Source organism: Didymella exigua, assembly GCF_010094145.1.
Source record: "Didymella exigua CBS 183.55 unplaced genomic scaffold M421scaffold_62, whole genome shotgun sequence".
In the NCBI taxonomy this organism is placed as follows: Eukaryota; Fungi; Ascomycota; class Dothideomycetes; order Pleosporales; family Didymellaceae; genus Didymella; species Didymella exigua.
Window position 1 is genome coordinate 116,980 of NW_022984836.1, and position 10,056 is coordinate 127,035.

Below are 10,056 nucleotides of genomic sequence, written 5' to 3' on the forward strand. Positions count from 1 at the left end.
GGAACATTCACACACTCGTACCACTGCTATGGCTCTCCTCAGAAATGTTGATGAGCATAGGAGCGGGCGATTTCCTTACATGTCAGCCGGCGTTGGATTGATGCTGAATCGTTAGAGGAAGAGAAGGATACCAAAAGCAGGGCGAATTAGGTGGAGCTAGTACTATAGGCGCGGAGGAATGAGCAATGAGCATTTACGAACGACCACGGAGGTTCCGGCATCTATAGACATTTTCCAGCGACTTCTTGCTATGCAGGCGGGGTTCTCGGCCATCTGCTTCACAAAGGCGATGTTATCATGCTCAGGGGGTCGGCGAATCGTGCTGCAACGTATCATTCACTGGCGTTCTTTTTCTTGTTGGTTGCAGCACCACACCTTTATCCATAGCCTTTAGATAGCTGTAGGTGGAATTCTAAACCTTTTCCAAGCGTAGACTGCAAAAGCGGACAGATTCCGCAGCCATTGGCTGCTGCTCCGTCGGCTATCTTCACTGTAAAGAACCATCCACCAAAGGCGTGTCCGTATTTGCACGACTCGCAAACCGCTGCTGCAACGAGCTTTCTAGCGTCGTGGAGCAGCGCACGCGGAACGAGGATTGGCGGCGTGTCTGACTTGGTCTGCGCGGTTCCCGAGGCACTGGTGCAGGCGGTGGCGATAACTTTCATGCCGCCGTGCTATATCAGGGTCTATCGAGCGTTGAGGCTTTGCACATGGCGATATGAAGTCATCTGTGTGCTGCAGGCACCCTGTTGTCTTCGCGGAAACCTCGGGACCAAGTCGGTTCCATTTCGCTGTGTTCTAGTTCTAGGACTCTTCCAAGACTGATTTTTGGCAGCATGGTCGCATGCCCTTTTGGGACACTGAGGGTGCCATTCGATCGGTGAAAAAGCTGTGGTAGCGATGGGAGATACCGAACTGCGCGATCAGCGAACAGGCGTCGTCGATCTTATCCCTTTTGGTGCACTCTTGCTCCATGGCTTCCGCGAGTCTACCAGATCTCGACGGAAGTCGTACGAGTATTTGCAGGCATCGCAATCGTTCTCACATCTAACCTCTTTCCGAGGGGACTGCACTTCGACTGTCGCCAGTTGAGTTTATGATGGTTGTCGCAATTCTCAGGATCACAGTGAGGGTTTTGCAAATCCCAGGGGCTGTTGGTTCCTCGCAAACCTCGGCGAGGACGTGAGGGCGGAGATGACCGCGGACAACGTGCCTCGGCCTCGGCTGGACGTGCTCCAAAGAAGGTATACTCGAGGCATCCTGACGCGTAACATTGACCACCAGTCCCTCCTTTTACTACTTACCTATTGAGAGCTTCGAGACGAGAGGGAAGAGACGGGAAAGTAAGACGAGATGTTGTTCATCTCTTCCATTATTAAAGATTCAGAGGACTCGGTGAAATCTTACCGAAGGGCCTTTAGATGTTCGTTATCATGCGGCTCACGCGGCTCATGACTGGCAGCACGGGATCATCCATGTCGTGCACCACGCGAGCCATGCAGGTAATGATTCTGCGCATGTTACAAGCAGGCTGCTCAGCATTGCATCAGGCTGCAAGGCAAGTGTGCCTTCCCTTTAGAGCTGCTTATGACGCAGGCCAACCTGCTGTGGTTCGTGAGGACAAAAGGAACACCCATGTTCCAGACTACGCGAGGAGCATGGAAGTACCGGCTAAAAATACACCGTTGGCTATGGTGTCTCACCGTTGAGAACCACCACTGATGATCACTCAGCTCCTCTTCATCTGGGGTTTGTCCAAGGCATCATGGCAACAGATGCGCCCTGCAGCGCATCGGGATGACCGAACTTGACAAATAGCGCCTCTCAAATTTTCTAATGGTGATCGCTGTGTGCGTTGTGGGGTTTCGGAGCAGCTATGCGCAAAGTCATAGGTAACACATTGCTATCTTCGAATCGACAGCCGGGGGATATGTTTCACGGTACGAATTCTAGGAACGACCCGTCTGGCAGAAAAGAGGGCGGTGCTTTCAGCAGAGTGTGGAGAAGATCGGAAAAGCATTCCACGCAGGAGCCCGGTGGAAGGATCGTGGGAGGACATGTGTGTCGTGTAGCCTAGCACCATCCCAAACAAGGCAATTGGCCGCACCGGCGGTAGAACAGGGTCGCACTTATTGAGGAGCTGTCTGCTAGTGGGTTGGGTAGACTCAAGGGAATGATCATTGCGGAAAATTGGGTGGCTTGTGTGCAGCTATGGAGATGTTCGTTGTGCTGCTGCTCAGCTCTGTGATTTTGCTGTCAGCACAACGCAGGATCGAATGTAGGAACGGAGGGTCTCGCAATCCTAGCCACCCCACAGACAGGGCATGGGGCCTCTAGACGCACGCCGACGCAGGTAGCAAGCTTAAGTGAGTTTATCTCTAAGAATAGCTATTGGAATCACCTCACTCGTCGTTAGCTTACATATGCTGTCGCCTGCACTTGCTCTTGCGCATCTGCCATGTCATTGCAGACTATTGCTGCCGTATCTCGGGCTTTCTATGGTATCGTGGAGTATTGGCCAGCAAAGCCCTGTTTCTAAGAACGGCACATCGCACCTCGTGTTTGCTGCTCACTGCTCCATTGGAAGTAGGCGATTTCGATAGACGAAAACAGCGTCATTGTAGCGCCTGACAGCCTTGCAGCGGGAGACGACACCGACGCGCGGGGGGCTCTCACAACATCTTGTACCGCCCGCGTCGTGTTGTACGGCACGTTGTGCACATGGGCAGATCCAATGTAGCGGCTCGCCTATAATTGTAGCCCAGTTCTTGGTGGCCAGGCAAGACACTGGCTGAACCCCGGCGAATGAAGCTGTGTAGAGTAGTCTACGAGCTTAATGCCCGGCGAATCCTTCTGGTACTGCCAATTTGTGGCCCTAAACACCCATGACCGCCGCTCCAAACTGAGGGCATCAGCACACCGTGACAGATCGGCAGGACCGTGGGTTCAAGTAGCATCATTAGGACGGTCAATGCAGGACGCCATCACTGTTGCTCTAAAGGCTGCATCGCGTGGGCGACGAGTGAACAAGCGCACGATGCTGTCTGGTGACTTGTTGAAGAAGCGGCCAAGTACGGCGCACAAGGGCCCAAAAATAAACGAAGCCCCGGCACTTTCGCCAGTCCAAGCGGCTTTGGAGCTAGCGCCATCAACTTTGCTGCATCCTCCCCTCGTCTGATTCGCTCACCCCAGAGTGAGCAGTGAATTGGGTGAATGGCTCGCTGCGACTCTACCTGGACTCCATGCGACACCATCGCGACTGGCCTCTGGTGGAGTGGCAATTTGTGAGCGTCCGCCCTACCAGCACTTGATCCGCTCGCTCCCTCTGCCGCTCATGTCGCTGCTGAGGCCGATCGCCTCCGCCGCATCGCACGGCCCGTGGGTGTTGGCGGCTCACGGATTAGGGCCTCCGCTTTGCGCGCTGGTGGTCAGTCTTTGCTGCTCATCGGCAACAATGGCACCCACTCCGTGTCCATCCCATCAGTCCCATCTGCACGCCCAACGATGCCAACCGTCAGTCGCCATACAAATGACAGGGGGGTGCCCGAAGAGGGGCCACCCCCAGTGACCGAGACGTTCACTGTGCGGCCTGGGATTGCCCTGCTGCTCGCTCAGTAAGCAGGGTTTCATTCCTGAAGCACCTTGCTGCTCAGGGACAGCAGTACCATCCGATGCACCAAACCTGGGTATCGCTACTCGAACAGGAAGTGTTAATGTCCCGGATAGAGCTCGATCGTTGCTTAGGAGTTACACTGGGCTATGCCATACCAGCATGTGCCTCGAGCACCAGCGGTGAATCACTCCAGTGCTGGCTCTGTAGCTCCCGCATGCTTCACTAGCCTCTCCCGTCACGCCGTCTCTACCGGCTGCCACACATGTCCCCTTCCGCCGCTCGTGGCGTCACTGCTATTTGTGTGGACGCTATCACCCCTCTAATTGTGGTTGGCTCCATTTGAACGTCCCCGGGCTTTTTGGAACCGAGCGCTGGCTGCTCTAGCGCTTCTGCTTCCACCCAAGGCCTCTTTGTCCCAGTGAGGTATGGCCCAACCATCCTGCAGGGGGCACGTTGCATGCTCTTGACCTTTTCCGCTGTCACTTCGACCTGTCGCACCTCCGCCGGGGCCTCGCTAGCTCTGCGTCAATACTTCTCAGCCCTAGATTTGTCTAAGCTCCCCATCTGCGCTCTGCGCGTATATATCACCAACCTGTTCCGGCTTCCAGTTCTAAACAACGCCCGATTGCCGGTCTACGACCACATTACTCTCGCTTCACCAATTCGCCAACTACTACTTGCAGCGTGCATATACTCAGCCCCCACCAACACCGCCCCTCATCACCTCCAGTTTTTCAGAGAAACACTGAATACTACGACATCAACGCCCAGAGCACTCGAACGCGAAATCATTCGAGGGCACTGTGCGGTCACTTCTCACATTCGCTCAAAAGCTACGAGGCACCAACTCAGCCAATGGCTGGACCAGGCGGAGGCCCCTCGAGGCGCAGTCACACAAAGTCCCGAAAGGGCTGCAAGACTTGCAAGAGGAGACATATTCGCTGTGATGAGACGTTCCCGCAATGGTAGGTTTGGGAGACGTCTTGACATGCTTCAAACGCTGACGAGCTCACAGCCGCAACTGCACCAAACACCAGGTGCGGTGCGATTACATGGATAGCCCCACTGCCATGATGCCCGAATCTCCGCAAGCGCCCCAACAGCCCAACCTCCTCTGGACACCAGAAATCGAGGCTACGATCGAGCTATGGAGCCAGACTGGAGAGTTCCCCTTCCCCGAGCTTCGAATCTATCCCCAACCTCAATGGCGAACATATGCAAAGACTGATCTTCGCTTGATCCACCACCTTTCCTCCATCACCAATGAGATGTTTAGGAATAGAACCTCCAAGATGACCCTTTGGGCGGACATGATGCCCAAGTGAGTGCATAACAATATACTCCACTGCTCTGTAGCTGGGTGACTGACCAGTTTAGATTCTTGAGCATTGCTGCGTCGCATCCTTTTGTCATGCATTCCATTCTCGCTTTCTCCGGTTCGCACCTAGCTTGGATCTCTCAGTCGACCGAAACGCGGAATCTCGCTTTCCACCATGCTAGCATTGCGCTTAAGGGCCTGCACGACGGCATTTCAAGCTTCACCAAAATGAACTCGGATGCGGTCCTGGTTTCGTCGCTCCTACTAGCTTGGCAAGCCACTGACTGGAGGGGTTGGGCTTCGCTCGTCACCGGCACAAAGACAATTATTCAGTCTATGCAGCCCTGGAGACACGAGTCTCTTTTTGCAGATTACATCGCAGAGCACAGCCCAACGCCCAACAGGCACTTCATGAACCCAGTCAGCACGCCGATCACGCAGGAAGCCCGTACCCAGCAACTGAACACCCTCACCGACATCCACAACTCCTTGCAGCGCATGCAGCCATACCTCAGCCGCAATGATCAGGAGACAAAGTGGGTTGACCAGCTGAAGGGGTATCTCGACCGATTGCGATCATCCAACCAAGCACAAACGGCTGAGGAGCAGTTCAATCAGCTATACGCGCTCCGCAAATGGCTGTTTTGGGTCCCGATCTCTCTTCTATCTGCGAAGCGTGGGGACGTCAATGTTCTCTGTGTCCTTGCTCACTTCTACGCAACCGCTCTGGCCTTGGAGCCAATGTTTCCGGATGTTGCTTCTGTTTTCGTCTCAGATATCTCCCTTCTTCCGCTGGAGGAGATTGTTACCGTTATCCAGGGATATCAGGATCCAAGATATGACTCCAGAATCCAGACCATGTCATATCTGGTGCAATATCCCATCGACATAGTTTCGTCATACAAGACTAGGAGAGAATGGACGCGGCAGCATATCTCTGCTGTCTCTCCTGTTCAGCAGCCACCCTATGCACTGGAATCTATCAACCTGGATCTCGAAAACCAGATCGCGCAGTATAGCTACGGTCAAGCTCACAGTCTCAGCCCAGCTTTTGCTCCTTCGCCTCTAGGACTCTTGCCTCTTGGGATGCCTTCCACTCCAGCTTCGCCATTCCTCGATATTCCGCGAACGACTGCAGATGCCTATGGAACGAGCACGTACGCCACTAGCAGCTATCCGTCCAGCAGTTACGCGTCCAGCAACTACGCGTCTCCACTGGGCTCACCTGGCAATGTACTATTACCGCCGTATGTGGCGCCTCCAGAGCAGCATGCGTATAATTATGGGATGTCTGGATATACCAGCGGGTTCGTGGCTACACCTATCTGGACGTAAACGCAAGCAGACTGAACGAAACCCCAGGAACACCAGACTCGCTGCCCTGCCACCCACCAGCGCCGCGTCCGTGGCCGGATATGCAACCCACCCAATTCCAGTTATACAAGTCCCCTCGCAATACAGCAACGCTGGAACCATGTAGGGCCGATCGAGTTCTCAAGACACGCCAAGCGTCTTACCCTACGTACCTGTAACGACAGGCTTACGTCGAATTCAGCAATGACATCCTGTACATCTTCGCAGGCCCGATCACAACAATCTAGCGGCGTTTCGCGGGTTGTAGTGGCAGCCAATCAGATGACCTCGGCGCTATTCAGTCGGGACAATAGCTGAACTGGACGTTTTTGCGAAAGGTCACGCTCTACACCATAGCGTCACGTGGATGCTAGGCCGGAAAGAGTTGGAAACACTTTCGCTGTCATGGCACCAAGGAACCGGGACGGCTTATGCACGCACGCGCATTTGACGGAGTTTCACGATTCACGACTGCATTATTCTCGGCGCCGATCACGTTGGTCCTCAGACACCCGTTGCATGTTAGTTTGATTGTAAGAGGAGGATTGTAGATACACCCCTGTTTGCAAGAATAGACTCAAAGCGGCGGAAGAAATAGAACATCATCGATGTCATCGTAACAACAGCCGCGCAGTGATGGGACGACGATTCCCCCACTGTTGAAGCGGTGGAAGATGGGCAGGCAGATTTAAAGTTGGCATCCTAGTTTAGCTCCGCTGGCATGTTTTTCCCAGTTTTCTTCTGAGCAGTCGTGGCCTGATGGATAACTGTCAGCCCAGAATAACTGGCCAATCAATTTATCTCGCTCCGAATCAATCTCTCTGCACTCTACAAAACTTTACGTGCGACGTTGGCTTTTCAATCATGCGCGCGACAGCATGAACTGCGAATATTTACCGACTACGAGCCGCGTCACAGGAAGATCCCAGCACCGGTTCGATGTGCATTGAAACGTACGCTAGTCAAGCCACGCGAATTACGCGCAGAAGAGCTTGATGTCATTGAATGGTTCCGAGCACCAGGTGCCTGAGCAGTGGTCGGCTTGCCCTTACGACCATTTGAGCGATCGACAGAAATCGTGCGTCAGTTCACCCCGCCTACCGCTTTCGTGTAGTGAGCGCGGCCAAAAGGCACTGGTGGGCGCGCACAGCCACAGGGTAGCGGCCAAGATCTGGACCGGTGACAGGCTTCTCGCCTGAGGTTGACAGCGAGGCGTTCCCGAAGCTCTCCCATGGGCTGCCATGACTTCCAGTAGGTGGTTTGGAGATTATCTCGAATCGACATCCTTGTGCAGGCGCCGTTTCTATGAATGCAGCTTGGCAAGCAGGATCAAGTGCTAGCACTTGACTGGACGGAGACACTTCCGCCGCTGCTGCATTCGCTGCCAGGTACGAGTGGATCCATGTTCTACTTTATTGCGAATGCATACTTTGAGTTTGAACCCATATTGATGGCCATTCGGCAAGCTTTGGTAGCACAAATTCTTGGGTCGGCCTTGCAGCCGCGCTTTCTCTCGGTATTACTCCGGCTCGGATGACCTTCGAGCTTAGCCACTGGGCCAACGCTTGCGCTAGAAGCAGGCTAAGATGCAAGCGAAAATTGCAAGGTGCAAGGGCCACTAAGTTCCGCTCCTCGCAAGCCAGCGCTCCACCCCCTTCTCGACGGCCGCCATCTCTTAATTCCCTGTCGATCAAGGTAGGATGACTAAGAAAGACTATGCCTGCGACTCGAGTTGCACTCTTGTCGATCATCCAACCTCAAGGTAGCTTCTGCTCGCCTGACTTTTTAGCATCGTTCAAGCCATCAATCGTTGCAACCACACTGAAGGATTCTGTCAAAGCACATTGTAACGATGATCTTCCACGCTGCTAAGGCGCGGGTTTCCAGCCAATCGCGAGAGTGTTTGACCGATATGCGCCAAGGGCTGGAATGAAACAAAAGAGCACCACACAAGAGCTGCGCAAGAGACCGGATAACGCCCACTCAAGCACCATCGGATGTCTGGCCCTAGCTTCTGAGCGTGCGCTGGCTTCTTCCGCAACACACTTCTCTCAATGAGGTTTCATCGATCCTTCTAGTACGCTTGTGGTGCATGGTGTCTTGCACGTTTCCTCTCGGAGGTCTCTCCAGCACGTCGGTGCGGAATTAGCCGAGTTGCTGAGAGGTTCCAAAGCAACGAATCGATTGGTCCGACGCTGCGTTTGATGCGCATTCGGATGCGCATTCGGAGAGATCAGAAACGCAAGATCTGCGAGCCGGGAGTATCCTCCACCATGGCATTCCCACGAGGGAGATCCAGAAGCATCGACATAAGCGAAGCTACCGTCCTCCACACATCGCTGCGTGTAATCGATCTCCGTATCGACCGTAAAGCCATACACTGTCGTACGATGGGCCGTGTTTGTCTTTCCGTTCCTAACCACACAAAGAACAAGCGCTCATCGGAGCACGAGAATGAGCCGGCATCCACCGATACTCCTTTCGCATGTGCAAACAATAGCAGCCCTCTGTTGTACGGTCATCCTGAGAAACGAACCATCGATTGCGACTCAAGTTCTCCCTGGAGGTCCTGGGAATGCACTTCGTCGGGGACTCCAATAGTTCGGTGTCGGCTCTTGATGCCTAAGGCACTAACGCAGCACCTCGTAACGCCTCCGCATAAACCTCAAAATGCCCTCACGTAGCTTCTGACTCTATCCCGGCTATCGTCGTCTTCCAATAACTCGTCATCGGTTGGAAACGTGTCCATCATCGTACGATATCGCGTCATGCACCACAAAGCCGCCAGCTAGAGATGCACCGGAGTGCTCGCCAAATCGGCCCATCAAAAGGTGTGAGTTCGACTCGAGCCAAGTCACACGTGTAGGCCCAGATCCGGCTATGCGGTCCAACGTCCCCTGCCGCTCGTCTCGCCGAGTGCGCCGGAAGCATGAGACTTGAGAGCCCACCACTCCGAGGGAACGGAAAGCGGTGTGCACAACTACAAACTCTAATCTTGGATCTGAGCCGGCGTCAATCTAAATGCTCCCGGTGGTGTAGCGCTCATGTGTCCGTATGGGTGATCCCTAGCGCGCTGATTTGGAAGCATGGCACGTACGCTGTTACGGTGAAGTAGTGTGCAAAGATCAGGGACACTTGGTGCCCACGGATAAAGCTCCGAGACGAACGGCAACAACACAAACCGGCTGACAATAGAGCTTACGAACATCTCACTCTTATCGCACAGGCTACCAGGCACAACTGGAGCTGGTATTGCACATCCCCACGCAATGATGGCACACTGAGCACGCACACAACGCAGCCTTATTCTCGGAGCTGCTGACACACAGCACCGTTGGAACCATCTGGATGAGAGGCTATTCGGCATACAAAATTGACCAGTCGAAGTACCGAAATCAAAGGCCTTGTCGCTAACGTCCCTAACGACAAAGCAACCCAAACCCTCGAAGATCGAATCACAGATCATGGCGGAAGTTTCCACACACTGTCCAGAGTCAGCTACAAGCAAGCAAGGCAGTTAACCATCAGACCAGGCCTGGCACGAGCCTCATGGTGATCTTTTCACAGTTCATCGGGTAGTCGATTGAGCGATCTACAGATTGGTTACTCGGCTGTCGATGACTACTTCCAGGTTGGAGAACAAACTTTGACTTAGAAATTATCTGCCATGTGACATAGGCCATGAGAAGTGCGCCGTCGAAAATAGGTCATGAGAAGTGAGCCATGGGAAATAGGCCATGAGAAGTGCGCCTTCGAAAATAGGTCATGAGAA

At 53.8% G+C, this 10,056-nt stretch overlaps 5 protein-coding genes across 5 annotated transcripts in view; 3 read left to right on the top strand and 2 right to left on the bottom strand.

The window, feature by feature from the left end:
* Window positions 1-1,672: 1,672 nt before the first annotated feature.
* M421DRAFT_426638 (uncharacterized protein) lies at window positions 1,673-2,204 on the top strand. Its single transcript, XM_033594462.1, has one exon. The coding sequence runs from the start codon at window positions 1,877-1,879 to the stop codon at window positions 2,075-2,077; it is 201 nt and encodes a 66-aa protein (XP_033442959.1). The 5' UTR covers window positions 1,673-1,876; the 3' UTR covers window positions 2,078-2,204.
* Window positions 2,205-4,468: 2,264 nt separating this feature from the next.
* M421DRAFT_77358 (uncharacterized protein) lies at window positions 4,469-6,266 on the top strand (the record flags this gene model as incomplete). The annotated part of the gene is made up of 4 exons (XM_033597312.1): window positions 4,469-4,578; window positions 4,629-4,934; window positions 4,991-6,088; window positions 6,131-6,266. The coding sequence occupies 4 exons, from the start codon at window positions 4,469-4,471 to the stop codon at window positions 6,264-6,266; spliced, it is 1,650 nt and encodes a 549-aa protein (XP_033442960.1).
* Window positions 6,267-8,261: 1,995 nt separating this feature from the next.
* Window positions 8,262-9,120, top strand: M421DRAFT_351125 (uncharacterized protein). The gene has a single exon (XM_033589573.1). The coding sequence runs from the start codon at window positions 8,489-8,491 to the stop codon at window positions 8,966-8,968; it is 480 nt and encodes a 159-aa protein (XP_033442961.1). The 5' UTR covers window positions 8,262-8,488; the 3' UTR covers window positions 8,969-9,120.
* M421DRAFT_426642 (uncharacterized protein) lies at window positions 8,940-9,951 on the bottom strand. The gene is made up of 3 exons (XM_033594463.1): window positions 9,930-9,951; window positions 9,831-9,876; window positions 8,940-9,768 (listed from the first exon to the last, which is right to left on the bottom strand). Exon 3 carries the CDS (start codon window positions 9,748-9,750, stop codon window positions 9,274-9,276), a length of 477 nt encoding a protein of 158 aa, XP_033442962.1. The 5' UTR covers window positions 9,751-9,768; window positions 9,831-9,876; window positions 9,930-9,951; the 3' UTR covers window positions 8,940-9,273.
* Window positions 9,779-10,056, bottom strand: part of M421DRAFT_426644 (uncharacterized protein) — a gene marked incomplete at its 5' end in the record, with an annotated part of 881 nt that continues 603 nt past the window's right edge. Inside the window, one exon of the mRNA XM_033594464.1 lies at window positions 9,779-10,056. This exon is cut by the window's right edge and continues 7 nt beyond it. Within this exon, the coding sequence (XP_033442963.1) occupies window positions 9,936-10,056 (121 nt within the window).